Here is a 20,735-nt window from a genome sequence, read left to right as displayed (position 1 = left end):
GGTGACGTCTTCAGCCCTATGGCGGGTGTTCTTCTGGGCAGAGCTCCTCTCACCGCCTACTGTATTCGGCCACACTAAGCCCAAAAACAGTCTTGGCCCTAAGCTGATCAGATGTTCTGTACCTTTCTGCCCACCTCGGCATAATTAATCATTGTTGTTGGCCAGCACTACTAATCCATCACTAAAAGACCCTGGATACTTCGCTTTAGCAGCAGCAGCAGCAGCAGCAGCAGCAGTAACACCAACACCACACGTCAAGACGCCGAGCGACGACGTGATGAAACATCTTCTCCGACTCCGACTGTTAGTCGCCACAACTCAGCCCAAACCCCCCGGGCGTCTCCACCACTCCACATTCACGTCCACGAGATGATCGGCTGTTCAATCCCAACAATTCTGTTGGGATTTTCAGACCACCGACACGCACGCACACAAACACACCTTCGCTTATGCGTCGTGGACCTGGGTCTGGGTCTGTGTGTGTATCATATCATGCATGCATACGTGTATACATAGACATAGCCCGCACTGGTCCCTCGCAGTCGTCTCCGTCACCCTGTGTAATGCACAACGCACTCTCCGCAATTCGTCCCTGTTCTTGACCCTGTCCTGTCCTGTCATGTCATGTATATTTAGATTGCATGATATATATATATATATACATACCTGCCCGCCCTGCCGTCCTCCATCATGCGTCCAAACATATCAGCCCCTCAGAGTCGACGACGTTGCGTATCCCATGTCCTACACATGTCTCAGACTACCACCGGCGCACGTGATGAGTTGTTGCCGAGGCTCAGTCTTGAAGGTAAACTCTTGCAAGACAGACAGCCTTTCCTCAACTTGAAATGACAGAAGGCGACACAAGCACAAGACAATGTAGGTAATCAACGACCGAGGCCGCTTCGTTTGAGCACCAGCACCAGCACCAGCACCTCATGCCGTTCTGTGCCTGGCTAGTCATTATTACCTAGCTTGCCTGATTACGTACACAGTCGGACCCTTACATCTTCAAGCTCGACTAACGTCTGCCTTGATGCCTGATGAGCCATTACCCTCCACACCAGGCACACCTGCCCTCTCTGTCTCCCGGATGACAAGAGTCCAAGGCCAAGTCCATGCCCATCACAACGCTTCGAGCATCCCGACTGCTACCGCTGCTCCGTCGCTCGCCCTGTCCGCATTGCACTGAGCCATAAAGCTCAATCTCTGTAGCAAGTTTTTGGCCTGTGTCTTGTCAGTGAGCTGTAGAGAGCGGTCCTTTCGAGCGGAATGAAGGAAAGAGCACGTACGTGTTTCTCGAATGCAGCACGTTCTTCTACGCAAATCTCGAGGTCTTCCCTCAACGATTCATACCAATACATTTCGTCGCCGCTATGATCATCGAAATGGCTAGGTGTTTCCTGAAAGGTCGAAGTGCTTGGAACGGGGAATGCTGCTCCAGCTTGGACAAACCCTCGCCTGGTATTGGTACTCAGCACACAGTCGCTCCGCTCCATCTGCGTACAGACGCTGGCGAAACGTTCCTTGAATCTGGATGGCTGTAGCGATTCGCTGGCCTTGAAGACGTGGCACATGGCCTCTCCATTTCGAATCCGATTCCGGACCTCCCTCCACAGCCATTTGCACGTGTCGAGCTGGACTTGTGCGTCCAAGGCCGCGTTAATGGTGATGTCTTGTATGTTCTGAATGAGGATATCACGGAGTGACTTGCAGCTCGCCCAAGCCTGCTTCACCTTCTCAAGACACTCTGGGCTAGCTTTGCCTTCCAAGCATGCCTCGACATCTTTGCTGGACGCGATGAGAATCTTGTTAGTGGCGCGATAGGCGATGAACTGTACTGCAAAGGTAATGTCATTTCTTTTGTCCGCGTCATCTGCTCTGGTCGCCTCGTTGTCCATCTCGAGCAAGACGGCAGCAACTAGGACACCAGTCCAGTCCTCCAAACCATCGTACGCGGCCTTGCCCACCTCGTCGGCGAAGTATCTCGACAGCCAGCTCCTAGAGGCGGTGATTGCAGTCGCATCTATACTTTTATCGCGCATAGCCATGGCAAACTGGCAAAGATGGCGGCCATGCGTGAAGGAGGGATACTGGTGTTTCGCCAGTCCGACGACCTGGCGACGTGCGAGCTCATGGGGCTCTTTGGGTGGTATTTTTGCGTTTTTGCTCGCATGGTCGTTCGAGTCCTCGACCAGACCGGCCGCTTCGGCAGTGCGCTTCCTGGAGTCGGACATGTTGGTGGCAGTGGATTATGGAAAAAAGCAGTTCAACTTCAATGTGACCAGTCGGTTGATTATATTTCCAAGAGATTCGTGAGGAGAAGGTTGAGAATCCTATTTCTTTTGGTTGGAACATCATGGTTCCTTGACATCTACGCGTGAACATCCGGATCTAGTCCTGTTTAGACCGCGTGCGACAAAATTGAGCCCTCAAGACTCTACAAGGTCCCAAGGAATCCATGACAGCTTAATGGAGGTGTAGTAGTTCGTAGATGGTGTTGGTTTCGGTAGAGGCGTGGTGATGGTGGCTAATACCTCAGCTCAGGCCTGTTCTAGAATGGAGGGCTGACGTGTCGGATAGATGCGAACAGTCTGGTAAAGAATGTATATCAGTATCGGACAGGCCCTGTACTCGATCGGCGCGGACCGAGTCGCAGACTGGAGGATGGAAAAGAAGAAAGGAAGAAACGAGTCAAATCGCCAAATCGTCAGAACGTCGCCAATAGGATCGTGAATCCCTTATCAAACAAAAGCCCACAACAAGCCAAGTGCACTCCTCGGCCGAGCTCTGGCGTCGTGGTAGTTTTGATGGTGATTTCTCGCAGCCGCAGCCGCAGTGGCAGCGGCAACTAGAAAAACATGCCAGTAATCGATTCAGTTCAGTTGGTTCGGTTGGAGGCAAGGAAGGGATTGGAATGGATTGGATCCACCCGTTCTTGAATCAATCCATCTTCACACTCTCTCTGCTAGCGGGCTGGCCGGCTTGAAGCTTGACTGCTGATGGGCGGCTGTCTCCAACTCCCAGCCGGACACAGGCTGCCTCCGACAGGTCTGTCTGCTGGCTGACTGTCGCATGCATCCATTGTGGACGTATAGACGGCTTTCATGATAAAGATGCATACTACTACTACTATTATGTATATTATAAACTGCTTTGTATGTGCCCATCTCGTTTTATTGCGACCAACTACTGCCGTCTCTCTCTGCCATTCCGGATCCAGAGCCGCTACCAAGAATCCATCAAGAGAGCGCATCCGTGCTCTCGTCTCCCACGCCCGTATCTCCGCCTCTTTGCTGCTGCTTATCAGCATCTATTCATCTATTCATCTGTCCACCTTCATCCAATCTGCCTTCATACAAGCCCTGCAGCATCGCCATTCATCCACTGTCCAAGTTCGTTCGTCATTGTGACTCCTGACCTTCGACCTCCCGGCTCGTCCATGACTGCGCCGTGAAACAGCTTACAGGTTCGACCAAACCCTCAAAAGTCTCCACGCGTCTTCTGCATCGCCGCAATCAAAACACCTCGAAATGGACCATGATCCCGATCGCATCGGGCCTGACATGGGCCCGAAGAGGTCCATGTCCACCAAAGTTCGTGGTTTCGTCAAGTCCTTCACCACCAGGTACGTTTGCTCATGCTTTCTCGACAACAACAGAACTGATATCTGCCAGAGACGGCCTCATTGGCAATTATGACTATGCCTTTCTCTTCAAGCCAAATCTCCCATTCATGAAGAAGGAGAGGAGGACCGCTCCGTTCTTTGGCTTGAACGACAAGATGCCTCTATTTCTGGCCCTACTGCTTGGATTCCAGCATGCTCTCGCCATGTTGGCCGGTGTCATCACCCCTCCTCTCATCCTTGCCGGTTCTGGTGCTGCCAACTTGGGTACTGAGATTACCCAATATCTCGTCTCTACAGCTCTGATCGTATGCGGTTTCCTGACCATTATCCAAATCACTCGATTCCACATATATGGAACCCCTTACTATGTTGGGACTGGTCTCATCTCCGTCGCTGGAACCTCCTTCTCCGTCATCCCTGTCCTCACTGGCGCCTTTGCTCAGATGTACGAGAATGGCATGTGTCCTACTGATGCCAACGGCGTCAAGCTGCCATGTCCAGACGGTTATGGCGCTCTCCTTGGCACTGCAGCTTGCTGTTCGCTCATAATAATACTCATCTCCTTCATGCCACCAGTCCTTCTCAAAAAGCTCTTTCCCCCTCTTGTTACAGGCCCTACTGTCGTCCTCATCGGTGTCCGTCTTATCCAGACTGGCTTCCTGAACTGGGCTGGTGGAAGTGGCACCTGCAACACCCGACCCGAGACTGGCCTCTACAGACTCTGCCCAACAATCAACGCTCCTCATCCATTACCATGGGGCAGTGCCGAGTTCATCGGCCTTGGCTTCTCCGTCTTTGTCACCATCATCATTTGCGAGCGCTTTGGCAGCCCAATCATGAAGTCCGCTGCCGTCGTCATCGGTCTCCTCGTCGGCTGTATCATCGCTGCCGCGACCGGCTACTTTGACAACTCTTCCATCAACGCCTCGCCTGCAGTCTCCTTCATCTGGGTCCATACATTCAAGCTTAGTGTCTACGGACCAGCCGTCTTACCCCTCTTAGCAGTCAACATTGTTCTTGCCATGGAAGCCATTGGTGACATCACGGCTACTTGCGATGTCAGTCGTCTCGAAGTCAACGGGAAGATGTATGATTCTCGAATCCAAGGTGGTGTATGCGCAGATGGCCTGAACGGCATACTCGCAACTCTCTGTACCGTCACGCCCGTCAGCACCTTTGCACAGAACAACGGCGTCATCTCGCTCACGCGCTGCGCAAACCGCAAGGCTGGATACGCATGCTGTTTCTGGCTCATCATCATGGGCATCTTCGCCAAGTTCGCCGCCGCACTCGTCGCCATTCCCTCCGCTGTCTTGGGCGGCATGACCACGTTCCTCTTCAGCGCCGTAGCTGTATCCGGCATGGCCATTCTCCACACCGTGCCGTTCACGCGTCGCAATCGGTTCGTGCTTACTGCCGCATTCACACTAGGTTTCGGCGCCACCCTTGTTCCAACGTACGTCCCCTCTGTCCCCTCCTCACCTCCTCACCTGCTTTCTTCCACCTACTAACGGGCGCCACAGATGGTTCAGCTACGTCTTCACCTACGAGGGCTCCAACTCCGCGCTGCGCGGCTTCATGGACGCCATAGCACTCGTCATGGAATCCGGCTTTGCGATTGCCGGCTTCGTCGCCTGCATCCTGAACTTGATGCTGGCCGAGGAGGTCGAGGACGAGGAGACGACGGACTATACGGGTAGTCCGCTGGACGAGGAGCGCGATCAGGAGGAGTGGGAGCGGATTCAGCGGAAGAAGGGCGATGTGGAGGCGCCGCCAGGTGCGCAGGGAAGCGGCGCAGCCCGGTCGACCAAGGAGTTGTAATTCGATCTGTGGGTGCTGGTGGTGGTGGTGGTGTTGGAGGCCGGCGCGATGCGATTTGACACTGTGTATTTTGCTGGTTCTATACATCTGGGTTTCGTTGTCGAAATGGAATATATTTGTTCTGTCTAATGAAATATACAGTAGTATGACGACTGTGAATATAACACATCCCGTTCTGTCGTGGATCTTGGACCTTGGATCTTGGACCTTGATATCCGCTCTCGGCTCGTCCTCACGCGTTGGGAGATTGTACTGTAGTTATTTTTCATCCGTGCGCCTCTGTCTATGCACGATGCATCTGAGCTAATTATATATAATCCCGGTCCCCTCCCTTTTCAGCCCTGTATGCCTGCCTGTCTGCCTGTATGCCTGCCTGGGTGCACCTTGCCCTCGCCCTCGCCCTCGCCTCGCAGCTACTGTACTACCCAACTAACCCCAATCTGGCCAAAAAGGCTATTAATTTAATTGATTAGGTCTTTTTACTCGCTCGCTTGCTTGATGCCTTGATGCCTTCATGCCTTGGTGCCTTGCTGCCTTGCTGCCTTTATGCCTTAGTAACTTCAAATGGTCCAGGCTCAGCTCAGTCAGCTATTTGGGACGGTACGTAATCGGGCTGGATTAGATACTTACCAGCTTCAAGTTGTAATAATAGAATGTATTCATACGCAACATCGTGCATTTTAAGATGTTGGAGCTGAGCTGAACTGAATTGACTAAGCCTCTATGCATAGGACTAAGAAGTCTTCGGTCGCAAGTTGTTACCAGCGTGTCGAGCAGGCTAGGCGGTTAAATTACTTGGAGGGGACTGCTCTGTGTCTGGCTTTCTGGCTCTCTGGCTCTCTGGCTGTCTGGCTCTCTGGCTCTCTGGCTCTCTGCGTGAGGTGTATGTGTATGTAATATTCACTTGTACGACTGCAGTGCCTGGAAAGGGCTCTTCGCTGCATATGAGTGGGCAAAAGGTACTATGCAGACCTGGTAGGGCATCAAGACCCGCTCGGTGTGTGATGTGCCGAAATTGGAGCTAGTTGGTACATACGTGTATATCATATATATATCGCGACGGCACCAAACGAATAATGCGGACCTTGTGTTCATCAGCGCCGTTATAGGTTAAATACATAGAAAGCCGTAAGACGGACTCGTTCGATTATTTGGTGGAGGAGAGCAGTGTAAACTCCGACAACAAAGCTGAACAACAGTCACAAACATCAGCCCTAGCCACACACTCCGCCATGGTCTGTTATTAGTAGCGAGCAGACCATACCATACCAGACCAGACCAGACCAGACCACCGCGTATTCGGGAGTTGCAATGCGAATGTTTCATAGTATGTACCCGCATTAGATCCAAAAACTCCCCCGAGTCATCACCCCGGGTATCTCCACGGATCCATGCCCCTAGCTTGGAATGGGACTTTGGCACACACCCACACGCAAACGTTTTGGAGCAGCAGTGGATTTCTCTCCGCCTTCAAATGCCGGATTTACCGGAGATGCACCTGCATGGACGTTGCGAAAGGTCCGCTGAGTTGGTGGATGCTGCACTGCGTCTCGTGGTATGGGTTTCTGCATTGCTATGCTCAAACAGCGAGTTTCCATATCCATGGATACTTTCTACAGGAACGGACACGACGACGCCTACAGCGATTAGTCTGAAGCGGGCAAACACGCAAAAGTAAAAAAACACCATCTGTCATTGGTCGACTTGATGGACGACGTTGGATGATGGATCTCTCTCGTGTGGACAGGTGTGGTGGGTGGATCCATAGATGCGATAGAAGTATGGATGCGATGCCAAGATGGACAATCATGAACGTATTAGGAAGGTTCGAGGCTACCTAAGATATGGCATGAACAGCGCAACGATAAGGATCGACAGACGTTTCTGATCTCTTGTCGATCGCTAGCATGGATGCTGATCCCTGCTCTATTTTGGCAGGCGCGCGCTGCGGTTGTTCTAGCTGCTGCTATTCACTTCACCTCACCTCACCTCACTACAGGACGGTCGGAGGCGATGGCCGACCGCGAGTTTGTACATCTGACCTGAATGACTAAGATCCTTCAGGCTCGTAGGCTTTTGCTCCAGTTCTTGACGAGAGAAGTTGGAAGGTGTCAAGGTATGGCGCAAGACTTGGCTAATATCATGGAAGAACATACTAACTGCCCAGCGCAGTTACACATACCTCTTGCTAGAACCTATCTATCAATTGTCCATTCTTGCGTGACTCAGACGGGTGCCTTGCTGTAGTTGATTTAAAGTCTTGGGAGCGCTTCAAGCCCCTGGATTTCATTCATGATCCAAGATAGGAATACCAAAAAACGCGGCCAATCATGACGACTATTGCCATACTAGTCGCCTGCATGACAGAACAGACAACAGACTTACCTCCCTATTAGCAGCGGATAAAGGTGTTTGATTAGGCAGGTGGCGTATAGAGATATAGACCGGGTAGCTATTCATATTCCATCCGTACGCAGGCCGTCGCTTAAGGCTGGCTGGTAGGTCGACATCTTATCTCAGATCATAAGACCGACCCTCTTAGCGTAGATCTACTCCTTCCTATTAAGCTTGCGAGATCGCATCGTGTATGGGCAGATATAGTATCTTAATCTATCGTTGGTACCCTAAGAGAATCGGAGGGAGAATGGCAATGTAGAAGTCTTGTAAGATGCCCCTTTGAGATAATCTGCCTAGCACCGCGAGTGCATACGGTAACGTGTTACTGCAGATTGTGGAAGGTAACATGTCATAGCAGTTAGACGTATCGAGGGCTCTCCATTGGACATTCATCTTTAGAGAAATGATGAAATTCACAACACCACCGGCGCAGGAGCAGGTATATATATCTCCATGTGCGACAGTCCAGTGTCTTACCATCTCACGCTCAGCACAAAACACCAACACTTCTCGCTCTCCCCCTTCAAAGCCCTTAGCAAAAGATCCCCCAAAGACATGGAGCTCACCAAATTCCTCGCTGCCCTGGCAGTCTTCCTGCCCATTGTCTACGGCGCCCCAACCACCGCGGCCAACACCCTCCACCCCAAGATCCTCGCCGCCATGAAGCGCGACCTCGGCCTCGACGCCGACCAAGCCCACGTCCGCGTCGCCCGCGAGCTCAAGGCCACCGAAATAATCGAGCAGCTCCGCACCTCCACCGGCAACGCCTTCGCCGGCGCCTGGCTCGTCGACGGCGAGCTCAACGTCGCCGTCACCGACGAAGCCCTCACCCCCGCCGTCTCCGCCGCCGGCGCAACCCCGCTCGTCGTCGCCGCGCCCCTCTCCAAGCTCGAGCAAGCAAAGGAAGCCCTCGACAAGCTCGACATGCCGCAATCCCTCCTCGAGTCCGCCGAGCCCACCGGCATCGCAGCCTACTTCGTCGACGTCACCGCCAACAAGCTCGTGCTCGAGGCCCTGTCCGGCAGCACCGCCCAGGCCGCCGATCTAGCCAAGCAGGTCGGCCTCGTCGAGTCCGAGTTTGAAGTCCGCACCGTGGCCGCCATGCCCACGACCTTTGCCACCGTGCGCGGCGGCGACGCATACTACATTAACCGCAGCGCCCGCTGCTCCGTCGGCTTCTCCGTCACCACGGGCTTCGTGTCCGCCGGGCATTGCGGCTCGTCCGGCGCAACCGCCACCACTAGCTCCTCCGGCGGCACCACGCTCGGCACCTTCGCCGGCTCCGTGTTCCCTGGAAGCGGCGACTACAGCTACATCCGCGGCGCCAGCGGGAACACCTTCTCCGGCGTCATCAACAACTACAACGGCGGCACGATTACCGTGGCCGGCAGCACGGCTGCCGCTGTCGGAGCGAGCATCTGTCGCTCTGGCTCGACCACGGGTGTTTTCTGCGGTGCTGTTCGCGCGCTCGGCGCGACGGTCAATTACGCCCAGGGCAGCGTTACTGGGCTTACGCAGACTAGTGTTTGCGCTGAGCCTGGTGACTCGGGCGGTTCCTTCTACTCTGGGTCTCAGGCTCAGGGTGTGACGTCCGGGGGCTCGGGCGACTGCACTAGCGGCGGCGTGACTTACTTCCAGCCTGTGAACGAGATTCTGTCTGCCTACAGCCTTACTCTGGTCAGGGGTTAGATGGACTGGGTTTTTTTGGTTCTTCGTGGAGGATGTTATGGTTGGGGTTAGGTAGGGTCATGGTTTGGGAAGTTTTGGCGCACTATATTTTTGAATATAGGCTTATGTTTACCTCTTCATCTCATTGCTGCTGTTGATCTGTCGCACTTCGTCTCGTGCTCTGCTTGATATACTATGATCAGGAGGTCATTCAGCCCCTGATGCCTACCCAACACCTAGCCTGCCTTGTTCTTCCGGGAATGATGCATGTGCATACCCCTACATGTGTGAAGCCTCATCGAACAGAAACACAGAAACTTCAGAGATTTCTAGCCATGTATCGAGCGCTCTATCTCGGAAGTCGTCAATAAAGCCGGCTTGTAGATCCACTCTTTTGTCGAGTCCGAGCTAAGAGCCAACTTGCCGGTCGTTCATTGCAAGCCTAGTCTGTACTGCACGAGATCGACCTCCGAATCCAGGCCCCCAGGACTGGCAATCGTCTTGGGCAGAATAGTCATGATTTTGCCAAGAAGACCATACCTCTTCTCCACAATATCACATGTGTGATCGAGTTCCGTCGTCAGAGTCTCACGATATCTGTCCTCGGGTACTTCGGATTCCAACGGATCGTGCGTATAGGGGCTGAAGCGCAACGCAGCGCTCAAGGAAAGCAGTTTCCGCTGCTGGACCAGCATGTAGTTTTCTAGGGTCGTGCACGTGGGAATATCTCCACAGCCCCCCTCTGTGCTTTGCCGTTCGCAGGCCCGACTTTCCTCGTCAAGTAGTTCGGAGTAAACCTTTCACTGCGTTAATTGGAGCGAACATTGACATTTTAAGGTCCCGCACCATTTGTGTATCCCAACAGCTTATCAGCGACCTACCAAACGCGTCATCTGTCGCGAATCGTGCCCAGTTCAACATGACCGGTCGCACGCTCTCCACGTGCGATCGCCAACGCTGGACGCCGCCCGCAGTCAGGTTCATCAGCTTGACGAGACGTCAGTCATGACCACGTGGGAGCGGATTCCATACCTCAAACGATGCCATCATTAGAGCTGTGGCAATCATATCCCCTGGACTTGAAACACCATCTATAATCTCATGGCGGAACGTCTGTAATGCCCTTCCATACAAATTCAGGCCGCTGATATGCGCCTGCCGATCCAGCCGAACAAGACTCAAAACCCGCAATGCCGTGGCTTTGATGGCAAGATGGAGGCTCTCATTCACAATCGTGTGCTCTGATAGCAAGATCATCCAATGATGCGGCGGCCAGAAAGGGGCTTGACTGTCTGATTTCTTCGGAATCTGCTGGAGCAAGAACTGGACTATCACTTCGGCGTATTGCTGGCCGGCGACGGGGACGGCTAGTAGCACGTGGTCCGACGACAGGGCGCTAGCATCGACTGGGTGTTTGCGAGATCTTGAGCCGGATATACACGTAGCTTTCCCGAAGTCATGCTGTGTCTTGTTGCTCCACGTTGGCTGCGCGTGCTGGCTGCCTGTGAGGGCCTTTCGTCGGCGTCGTAGGGCTGCTACATTCAGCCGCACCTGCTCTCTCCGTCGCCGTACTGTTTCGGTCTCTTCATCGCGCACCCTCGAGCCTTGTCGCATGGCGCAGAATACATGATGAAAAAGTGATACTAATCAGGAGGTTGATTGAAATGTCGGCAATAGCGGCAGGGCTTAGGTTGTCTCAGCTCCGCCGTGCTAGCCGAATGCGGTAGCCACTAGTAATCAATGGATGCACTAGTGCTGCGCGCTCATTGGTCATTGCCGGACAATGCAAACCTATATATAAACCCATTTGCATGTCCCAGAATATGACCACCGTCCATGTTGCCATGGCTTCTCTCGTTCCGCCGACAAATTCCCCCAAGGGCTTCGACCTGTACTCCCGCTTTGCCCTCGCTGGAGCTCTGGGGTGCTCCATCACCCATGGCGCTTTTACCCCTGTGGATGTGTATGTGTCTCGATACTACAATTCTGCAACCAACCATGATTTTGACCGCAACACAGCGTGAAGACGAAGATCCAACTGGATCCGATAACGTACAATAGAGGCATGATAGGCGGCTTCCGCCAAGTGCTCTCCCAAGAAGGCGCTCGCACACTCCTAACAGGCCTCGGCCCAACCTTCACCGGCTACTTCATACAGGGCGCGTTCAAGTTCGGCGGCTATGAGTTCTTCAAGCAGCAGTCTATAAACGTCATCGGCATCGAGTCTGCAAGACGCAATCGAACAGCAGTCTACTCGGTGTCATCCGCGTCTGCAGAGTTCTTCGCCTCAATAGCGCTCTGTCCGTTGGAAGCTACGCGGATCCGACTTGTCTCGACGCCTGGATTCGCGAACGGGCTGATAGGAGGCTTCAGTAAGATCCTGAAGAACGAAGGCGTTGGCGCATTCTACTCCGGCTTCGGACCGATTCTCTTCAAGCAAGTCCCATACACCGTGACGAAGTTTGTCGCTTTCGAGAAGATCGCAGAGTTCTTCAAGGCTCGCGTGAATACAGACAAACTCATCGGTGGTGACACCACGCTCAATCTTGGATCTGGTCTGCTCGCGGGGTTTGCCGCGGCGATTGTCTCCCAGCCTGCTGATACCATGCTTTCTAAGATCAATAAGACCAAGGGACTGCCTGGCGAGAGTACTCTTGCACGGCTCATGAAGATTGCGGGAGAGCTTGGTTTGCGGGGCTCGTTTGCTGGGCTGCCGACGCGGTTGTTTATGGTGGGTGGTTTGACGGCGGGCCAGTTTGCTATATATGGTGATATCAAGAAGGCTTTGGGTAGGTTGAGCCGAATCTGTGTTGCGCGCTTTACTAACACGCCTTAGGTGCTTCCAACGGGGTAGAGATTGCCAAATAGGGGATGTTAACAAGTACTGCTGAGATAATAAAATGTAGCATATGGTTGGTTCTTTTGTCCCGTAGACTTTATAGATAGATTGCAACTCAGGTATCATGGTCCTATAGTCTTGGACGGGTGTAATTCCGCCGAAGTCTGATTCTTCGCTGTGGACAGGGGCAAATGACCCATGACGCTTTTGTCTATTTTGCTTGTTCAAAAATGTCGTGGACAAAGTGTTGATTTAAGGCTGGGCCTACTATTCTAACACTCCAGGCAGTCTAACCTTCGAACTTTCGTATTCGTGAAGGCTGATTCAAGGCTCCATGTCATTCACATTCAATGGGTGACCTTTGCAATACCCCATCTACCATTCTTAACCTTTGTCTATAGGCCATTTTGTGTCAGTTTTCACGTCGAATGCCGTCAGGCTTCTTCAGCTAAGAGATTTTCAAGCACTCCAGTATCCTGATGCCTCTCTCGATACAATCATATACCTCTACACTCCACTATCTATAAGATTGTATACCTCTTTACTAGCCCCTGAACCGTATGGATGAGTACGTACCCAAAGACTGACATATCCAGATTCGGATGAGATGTTACGACCCCTTTTCTGGACCATTTAGCAGATCTACTGGCCCCTCCTCTATGTCTACCACTCCAAAAGTGAGTGATGGGGCCCGTTGGGATATTGAAGCGGAAACTAGACTCTTGTCCTACGGCTTTGACACCGGACATGAACCCACTGGCCGGCTCTTGGTGGTGTGTAGTCTCGTCGGCCTATGCAGCTCTGCATAATATAGTACTGTGGCCTAATCGCTAGGTTTGGAATGGTGATGGTATGATCGCTTATCTATTTTAATACCTTTTTCTGTCGCTACCCCTCTGTCGCTACCCCTCTGTACTACGACATCGTTCATATGATTATTCGTATGGTTTAGGCTTTCAGGTCCAAGAACAATGTCAAGAGCTGGAGCTGATTTAGTATAACCATGCGTAGTTGGGCTAGGATTCATACCTGTTTACGCAACAGATATTTGAGTCCAAAGTCCAATGCCTTAATTACCTGATGACATGTGCGGTACACGATGCAAAAGACATATCTTACTAATAATTCCTATGGTACATTAGCCGGCTCAAAATACCTATGTGATATAGGATTCCGTCTAGGCTTGTTGATATACAGTGAAAAAGACGCGAGTCATAAAGCCAGTAAATGCATCGATATTCCAATAAACGCATATGGTATAGACACTTACACCTAGGACTACTAGGATATAATAACCCATAGGACTTTCTCTATAGTACAACATACATGGGGCAGAACGTGTGTATATCTATTATAGGCTCTATCAAGTTGATAACCCTGTTAGTAACATCAATAAAATTAACTCATGATATATAGAGAACAGTACGTGCAAAGTAAATATGACATTCTCCAAGCATACGGAATAACCCAAGTACCCCCCATTTTCAACTCTTACTCTCACCCACCAGAATCTCACACCCACACCCACACCACGCTCCCATCTCCATCTCAAAACCGTACGCGCTCACCATGCCACGCCGGCAGTCCATCGGAAACGAAGTACGCAAAAAGGGCAAGGCCCGCCAAAGTCTAAAAGTCCCTCGACATTAACGCACGTAAGTGCGCTAGCCACGCACGCCACGATGACGCTAGTCTAGTCTAGCTTGTTGATGCATAGGTGTATGCCCATTAACCCCTCCCCCTCCCCCTCCCCCTCCCCCCCTTTTTAGCTAACTCTATCCAAGATCATAACAGCGCGAAGATAAGTGTTAGGACTACCCCCTTTCCAGCTAATTAGGTAAGATACAAGAAGGGGCGAACTGCGGGAAGCAAGGACGGGAGTGAGACGGGATCGGCTGCAGGGACAGGGCTTTAGGACGTGTTGTTGCTCTTCGAGTGTGTTGTGTCGGCTCGTTTATTCGATGTTTTGGTTTGATGGATAGTATGTCTAGGCCCGCGCTAGACGGGTAATTCACACTTCGTATTTATTCCCGAATACTTGCGCAGCCTCATCTACATCTCACCTCGTGTGATGAATCAAATAGATGGCGATGCGCCGAGGGAGGGGGTCGTCCACGTCCAATCCAGCACGCGTATTGCGCCAAGCACATGACGCGAGTCTGGATTGGCTGTGCAGGTGTATTTGTGGCATCTAGAATCGCAGCCATTCATCGTGCGCCGAGCGCTATTCTGCGTCTCGCGCTTCTTTTTCCTTCTCTTTGTGAGGTGTGATCGACGGTGAGGTTTAGGCTGGGGTGGCTTGTTGGTTGATTGTGTGTATACATGGTACGTCTATCAACATATGGACCCTGTGCGCGGTGCGTGATAGGTTGGTAGACGGACCATCGGTATTTTATTTTCTTCTTTGTTGTGGGTTTCTTTTGGCTTTGCCTTTTCTTCTTCTTCTTTGGTTAGATGGGATAGGATGGATGGGATGGTTAGTACGTGTCGGTCTCAAATACAGAGCAAGCTTCTCCTCGCTAACCGCCTCATGCGATAAACCTCTTACACATCGCGCCCTGTCACAGCGGCTTATCTTATTCACCCATAGCCCAATGCCCAAGTCCATAGCAGAGTGGGCGCCCAGAAATGTAGTCAATCCTGATTGTTTTTACAGATCACATCTCTACCGCCCACTCTTCTCCCTCGCGCGCAGATCTGCACTCCACACATGCACGCACGCGCAGATCACAACTTCGCTACCAGCAACGACCACGAGTATGACCATTCCTCTGTCCTGACCTGTCGTCATGTTGAGTCGTGGCGTGATGCATCCATAGTTCGACGGACTTGGCTCGACACGGAGCAGCTTCTTGGCACCGAAGTCAGAGGTATACCGTATAGTAGTAGGAGAATAGCCTTCATTAGCTTCGCTCTACTCCACATCTTGAGCGGAGGGTCTGGTCCAGTTGGACGGATTGGGACTGCTCGGGTAGTGGATCAAACAGGCATAGAATGCGAGTGAGATCCATGGAGAAATACGTGATCTCGGATCTCGGAACCACGGCTACTTACTCTAGCCGCCGGCGCATTAACCAGGGTAGTCCACGGTGCTGCGTACGGTTTGAGGATGGTTAGTACGGCTCGGCTCCAGGTTAGAGATACTGCGTTAGAACTTAGATGCTCGAGCGCGAGCGTGAGTATGATTAGTATAGTGCAGGTGTTAGGATGGATAAGGTATGTTACCCGGGCGCTTTAGCGGAGCGGAGGAGGGGTTTAGAAATGGTACGTTCGGGTTGGGGATCCGAAAACGTCGTGGTGGTTAGCACGGGCATGGTTGAGAACGGGTCAGGGCTGGTATGGATCGCGGGTGCCGGATGGCGGAGGCGAGATATGCGAGAACAGGTCCCTCTAGGCGCCGGCGGAGTGTCTAAGATAGTTATAGAGTAGGCTATATTCTTTTATTTGGGTTTGGACTAAGCACGTACGGACGAGCGCTCCCCAGATGTTATAATCGACTGACTGCAAAGCCTAAGTATCTACTCTAACCATCGGCGATGCATCCGAGACAGATGTAGCTGGAATTATAGCTGACTTAGTGTCTACTTTTGGTCTTCCGGTTTGGTTCTACATCGAGATAGGACAAAAGAGAAAGGAAACAGTCTATGGCCGTGTAATAGAATACAGTAAGAAAAGATAGAAGGAGAGGTCGTACATCGCTCGTGAGGGTATCGGATCTACTGTAGGAAAAAGAAGAAGAATACATAGCTTCTATGATGCGTGCAGGGTACATGCATGTATATACGCATGCATTGCATCGCATCGCGTGCCGTTCCGGTGCATGCCCGTTCTCGTGACCGCGCAAACCCATGCGCATATCGTTCCCGTCCCCCATATCCCACCCGAACCGAACCCGCTTTTAAAACCCCTACACAATATCAAAAAAAAAAGAGAAACATGTCCCATTACGAGTCCATGCCCCTAAAGCGGAAGTCATCAGGGGTCGCGGTCTCCTTCGTGCCACAGCTAATAGTCAATACCATCTTCGTCTGCAGGCGCTCGCACTCCCTCTCGATCTCGCCACCAGGCACGTTCCAGAACCACTGCTCGCCGGCATAGACGCGCAGAAAGCGGCCGTACAAGTCCTGCACCATGTGGCGGCCAAGGAGAGTGAGCAGACGAGTGCTCTCAGGGGCGTCGGCCAGGTGGGCGGGCAGGGCGATGCGCACGCGCTTGACGTCATGCAGGCCGACGATGCCCATGGTGTCGACGACAGTGTCGGACGGCATCATGGACTTGCCGTGCGCCTCGAGACGGGCGACGAGGTGGGTGTCGGCCCAGGCGCGCAGGGCAGGGCCCTGGCGGTTGAAGTAGGGGTCGAGGGAGAGGATCTCGAAGCGGGCGCCGGGCTTGAGCACACGCGTGCAGTCGTGGAAGACGCGGGCGCAGTCGATGTTGTCCAGCGACGAGGCGAGCGAGCGCGAGAGCACGGCGTCAAAGTAGCAGTCGGGGAAGGGGAGTGGGGAGGCGACGGACGGGACGTAGAGGGAGTGGTGGTTGAGCGGCGCCGGGTACGTGGTAGGCAGCACGGAGGTGTTTGTGGAAGATACAGAATAGACAGTGCAGGCTGGGTAACGGGCGGCGAGAGTCCAGCCGTCGGCCAGGCTACCGTGGAGGTGCAGTATGCGTTTCCCCTGAGAAGGCACAGCATGGAGGAGGAGCTCGTGGGTGGGCGATTGCAGCTGTTTTCCCTGGGTTAGCCATTGGTATGCGGTGAGAGCCCATAGCCGCTTCTCGAACTGAACTTCGGCGTAGGAGTCGTCATCGTCGTCCAGACCTTCCCATTCCTCAGCGAGGCGGGCGGCGATGATGCGTGGGCCGGCATTCTCCATCTTTGCAAGGGCACGCGCGAAAGGGGCTAGGGGCGGGCCACTGCGCTCGGTCATGCGGGATGCTGAGCGTGTGCTTTCGGGGTGCGAAGGGGGACCTTGCGAGTGCCGTGGGTGGCTGGATTCTACAGGAGAAGACAGTGGTGACAGACCGCGGTATTGGGGGTGAGTCGGACGGCAGTTCAGGGAAGACATCTGGTCGTAGTCGGTCACTTCGGATATGACGTCGGCGCTTGGGTGGTGGGACGACGTGAAGATGCTCCGGCCGTCGGACATGGCTGAAGAGCGCATCGATGATGCTGCTCTTGAATCACTGGAGTAGGTCGAGTTGACCCGGGAGGGTAGCTGGCGAAGGGACTTGAGCGAAGGCTTGGAACGGAGAGGCTGTGGGAGAGGCTGAGTCGGCGGTGGTGGTATATAGCTTGGAAGAGGGGGGAGCTGGCAGGTCGGAACGGGCTGTGGCGGAGGAAGGGATGGAAGACCCCGCGAGGGTGGTGGAGTTGCGGGAGCCTCTTGCCATGCTGTCCTTGGTAGCGGTGGTGGAGTGTCCAGTGAATCATGGGCAATGTCAGCAGAGGCCAAGGTGCTTTGCGAGACGGACGTGAGTGATGGCGGAGATGTTGACGGCACCGATGGAGCATGCGAAGTTTGTGGTCGTATACGTGACGAAGGAACTGGCGAGAGTACCGGCGGTGATTTGGGAGTAGCAGTGGAAAGGGTGATTTCAGTCGTCTTGATGTCGGTGGTCTTGTTGTCCTTCTTCATCATGGGGACGTCGAGTATCTCAGTAACATCCCTGTCCTTTTTCTTCCAAAACCCAAAACCAGACGAACTTTTCGTCGAGGCACCCTTCGAACGAGTGGTGTATATAGAAGCGGAATCTGAATTCAGAGTAGGCGTGTGATGAAGTTTGTTGCGATTGTCTGAAGTGCTGCTTGTCGACTTTCGTCGTCGACCCACAGCACCGTCCCTGTCCCTGGCCATTCTGGCCTTCCGCATACCGACCGTCTCAGCATGCTGGGGGCAATCATAAGTTGGAAACATGAGGATGGATGTGATAAGAGATGGAGAAGACAGAGCCAGAGCACAGGAACAAAAGCAGGAAAGAGTTGATCTTGAGCGGCAGGTTAAGAAGGACAACGGGGCATGAGCCCGAGTGCAGGCTGATACTGAGTGAAGCAAGCAATGATGCAACAGGACGAGTAGAGCCAATCTTACGGTGGCTCGTGTGGCCAGCGTATCGGGTGCGTGCAGGGTGTTGTTGACAGGGGCAGCTTACAAGACTGGGTGGAAGAGAGGGAGTCTGGGCAGGGGAAGTGCATCCTGGCGCGGGTGAGACAGACTAGGGATTTGGAAATGTGAGTGGTGGAGGGATCGAGAGTTCGAGTTTGCAAGTGTCGGCAGTGGAAGTCCAGAGAGGCATAGTGGAGGCGTGGTGGACGGGAGTGGTGGTGGAGACAGAAGCTGTGGAGTGAAGGCTGCGGTGGGGGAGTAATTAGCTACTGAGTGCATGGATGCATCTCATCCATCTTATCCCCACTAACCGACGATCCTTTGGATATCGACAACGAGCGCCACACGGCCGTCACACAGGCCACGCCTAGAAAACATCCAACTTCCAATTGCGCGTTTAGTGCATGTCTGGGCGAGATTGGAGTGCGCACTGATCCAACAACACCAAGGAGGACAGCAACTGGAACAACAAGAAGGACAACCAACATGAAAGGATGGCCATCCTCAGGCTCACGATGACGGTCATCCATGTTTAGGTATGCTCATCGCGATGGCAGCCCCAGGCATGCACCAAGTCAGCATGCACTATGTAATACATACGATCAAAATGTGTTCGAAGCAGAGTCTCAGGTGGGGAGTTGGGCTGTTGCATGTAGAAGAAGGGTATCCTGGTCATCCATGAGCTTCGCCTGCAAAACCGGCCAGGACAAGGACGAGGATGTGGAGGATGAGGACCAGGCCAGGCCAAGACCAGAACCAGGACCAGGAGGGTAATGTAGGACTTCAGCCGGAGCAGTCAGCAGCACACAAATTCGCCGAGGCACACATTAGTTGGACAGCAGTTGCAGATACAGATACAGATACAGGCACAGGTAGTGGACAGTAGATGGCAGATAGTTGTAGATAATAAGCAAGTCTGAAGCGCGTGGGAAAGGGGGCAGGCAGTACGTGAGAAGAAAAGTGAGAAGGATTATTCTAATAATTATAAACGAAATCCTTCCAACCAAGTGCACGGACGGGACCACCGTGTTGTACATAAGTGCACACGATAGTAGCTGCATGAGGATGACGATAATAACAATAACTATAATGACAGTTGTAAAAGCCACGATGAATCCTGTGTATTATTATTACTCCGTCCCGGCACGATGGATGATGCCGCCATCTCATACACTCGCAGCCCTCCCGCTGTACCTGGCCGGCATCGTCACAATCATAATCCATAGATGATAAATAATCGCATGGATCTGCGGTACATCTGCGACACATAAAGATGGAATCATCCGTCTGTCATGCTGTCAGGCTGTCAGCTCGTGCATCACACACACACAGACACACTACACTCTGCACACTGCTGTCCCTATCACACTCATGCGTCGATTGAGAGTCGTCGTCGCCTTGGTCGTGGTCGTAGTCGTAGTCGTAGTCGTATTCGTCGTCGTTGCATGGGACCGACAGGTTCCGTGTGCCACGTTTGTATCTCCCATGGGTTTGAGATGAGATGAGACGAGATGGACTGGGCGATGGATCTGTTACATCTATATCAATCATCTGCATCTCGGCTTGTGCCCTGCCTTCCTTGCCGTCACCCGACATTCCTCCCGACTCACACATACATGGGCATACACACATACACATACACTCAGGCCAGCATCAACAGAAGTACGAGCACGGCAAACAATCTGTCGTATTCTACTCGTGCAATCTCGCTGTAGACAGACGTATGTCTGGCATACCATCAGTCAGTCTGAGCGCTGAGCTTTGCAGACTGTCTCGATTTCGGCTTCTCCGCCGCGCAGTGTTGTCGTACTGGTCATACCGTTGTACTGGACATGAATACCGTAGTAGTAGTAATAGTAGTATGTACCCAGTATAGGCTCGATGGTTGGCTTGGAAGCGTGGGGACATTCATTTAGCTGTTTTCAGGGGGGGACCTTGAGCGGGCTTTCGGGGGGGCGTAGGCAGCCAAAAGCTAGGGGGACTTCGGGGGATAAGCAGCCTAAATTTAGGGAGGGAGAGCCCCCGACTGGCGGGCAGGTTAGTTGCCTAGAGCCCGCTAAACGTGGCGGGCGTAGGGAGACCAATGCGCTGGTGGCGGCGGCTCCACCAATCATCCGCCTGCCGTACCTGGATGTCTCTTCCGACTCCTTCACGGGCCAAGAACTGCACCACTCGGCCTTTTTCTCTTCTCGCGAAACAACGGTTTTGTACTAACATACATGTCACCAACACCACCACCACAACCACTTACCAGCAGAGTAGCCATGCTTCATGTTCCCAT

The 20,735-nt window shown here is 52.9% G+C and overlaps 8 protein-coding genes across 8 annotated transcripts; 4 read left to right on the top strand and 4 right to left on the bottom strand.

The window, feature by feature from the left end:
* Window positions 1-1,125: 1,125 nt before the first annotated feature.
* Window positions 1,126-2,237, bottom strand: EJ05DRAFT_495767 (uncharacterized protein; the record flags this gene model as incomplete). Its single annotated transcript, XM_033746288.1, has 2 exons — window positions 1,126-1,227; window positions 1,293-2,237. 2 exons carry the CDS (start codon window positions 2,235-2,237, stop codon window positions 1,126-1,128), a joined length of 1,047 nt encoding a protein of 348 aa, XP_033605368.1.
* A 1,186-nt stretch (window positions 2,238-3,423) lies between these two features.
* EJ05DRAFT_20303 (purine permease) lies at window positions 3,424-5,489 on the top strand. Its single transcript, XM_033739760.1, has 3 exons — window positions 3,424-3,628; window positions 3,678-5,084; window positions 5,152-5,489. The coding sequence occupies exons 1-3, from the start codon at window positions 3,534-3,536 to the stop codon at window positions 5,447-5,449; spliced, it is 1,800 nt and encodes a 599-aa protein (XP_033605367.1). The 5' UTR covers window positions 3,424-3,533; the 3' UTR covers window positions 5,450-5,489.
* A 305-nt stretch (window positions 5,490-5,794) lies between these two features.
* On the top strand, window positions 5,795-6,346 carry EJ05DRAFT_481786 (uncharacterized protein; the record flags this gene model as incomplete). Its single annotated transcript, XM_033745114.1, has 3 exons — window positions 5,795-5,812; window positions 5,923-6,049; window positions 6,168-6,346. 3 exons carry the CDS (start codon window positions 5,795-5,797, stop codon window positions 6,344-6,346), a joined length of 324 nt encoding a protein of 107 aa, XP_033605366.1.
* Window positions 6,347-8,401: 2,055 nt separating this feature from the next.
* Window positions 8,402-9,535, top strand: EJ05DRAFT_433079 (uncharacterized protein; the record flags this gene model as incomplete). Its single annotated transcript, XM_033741590.1, has 1 exon — window positions 8,402-9,535. The coding sequence occupies one exon, from the start codon at window positions 8,402-8,404 to the stop codon at window positions 9,533-9,535; it is 1,134 nt and encodes a 377-aa protein (XP_033605365.1).
* A 410-nt stretch (window positions 9,536-9,945) lies between these two features.
* EJ05DRAFT_495764 (uncharacterized protein) lies at window positions 9,946-11,128 on the bottom strand (the record flags this gene model as incomplete). Its single annotated transcript, XM_033746287.1, has 3 exons — window positions 9,946-10,311; window positions 10,361-10,501; window positions 10,547-11,128. The coding sequence occupies 3 exons, from the start codon at window positions 11,126-11,128 to the stop codon at window positions 9,946-9,948; spliced, it is 1,089 nt and encodes a 362-aa protein (XP_033605364.1).
* Window positions 11,129-11,358: 230 nt separating this feature from the next.
* Window positions 11,359-12,648, top strand: EJ05DRAFT_506576 (mitochondrial phosphate carrier protein; the record flags this gene model as incomplete). The annotated part of the gene is made up of 3 exons (XM_033747833.1): window positions 11,359-11,477; window positions 11,534-12,303; window positions 12,351-12,648. 3 exons carry the CDS (start codon window positions 11,359-11,361, stop codon window positions 12,380-12,382), a joined length of 921 nt encoding a protein of 306 aa, XP_033605363.1. The 3' UTR covers window positions 12,383-12,648.
* A 3,649-nt stretch (window positions 12,649-16,297) lies between these two features.
* Window positions 16,298-18,984, bottom strand: EJ05DRAFT_481783 (uncharacterized protein; the record flags this gene model as incomplete). Its single annotated transcript, XM_033745113.1, has 3 exons — window positions 16,298-18,384; window positions 18,501-18,699; window positions 18,766-18,984. The coding sequence occupies 3 exons, from the start codon at window positions 18,982-18,984 to the stop codon at window positions 16,298-16,300; spliced, it is 2,505 nt and encodes an 834-aa protein (XP_033605362.1).
* A 561-nt stretch (window positions 18,985-19,545) lies between these two features.
* Window positions 19,546-20,720, bottom strand: EJ05DRAFT_534370 (uncharacterized protein; the record flags this gene model as incomplete). The annotated part of the gene is made up of 6 exons (XM_033749182.1): window positions 19,546-19,749; window positions 19,793-20,059; window positions 20,095-20,181; window positions 20,274-20,280; window positions 20,582-20,664; window positions 20,706-20,720. The coding sequence occupies 6 exons, from the start codon at window positions 20,718-20,720 to the stop codon at window positions 19,621-19,623; spliced, it is 588 nt and encodes a 195-aa protein (XP_033605361.1). The 3' UTR covers window positions 19,546-19,620.
* Window positions 20,721-20,735: the final 15 nt, after the last annotated feature.

The sequence above is a fragment of the Pseudovirgaria hyperparasitica genome (genome assembly GCF_010093815.1).
Source record: "Pseudovirgaria hyperparasitica strain CBS 121739 unplaced genomic scaffold EJ05scaffold_1, whole genome shotgun sequence".
Lineage (NCBI taxonomy): Eukaryota > Fungi > Ascomycota > Dothideomycetes > Acrospermales > Acrospermaceae > Pseudovirgaria > Pseudovirgaria hyperparasitica.
This window is presented reverse-complemented; position numbering and strand designations above follow the sequence as displayed.

Excerpts from the sequence above, each read along its gene's own strand:
- EJ05DRAFT_20303 (XM_033739760.1), top strand. The coding sequence starts at position 3,534 with ATGGACCATGATCCCGATCGCATCGGGCCTGACATGGGCCCGAAGAGG. Across the intron at positions 3,629-3,677 it reads GTCAAGTCCTTCACCACCAG|AGACGGCCTCATTGGCAATT; the intron begins GTACGTTTGCTC and ends GATATCTGCCAG. Across the intron at positions 5,085-5,151 it reads GGCGCCACCCTTGTTCCAAC|ATGGTTCAGCTACGTCTTCA; the intron begins GTACGTCCCCTC and ends CGGGCGCCACAG.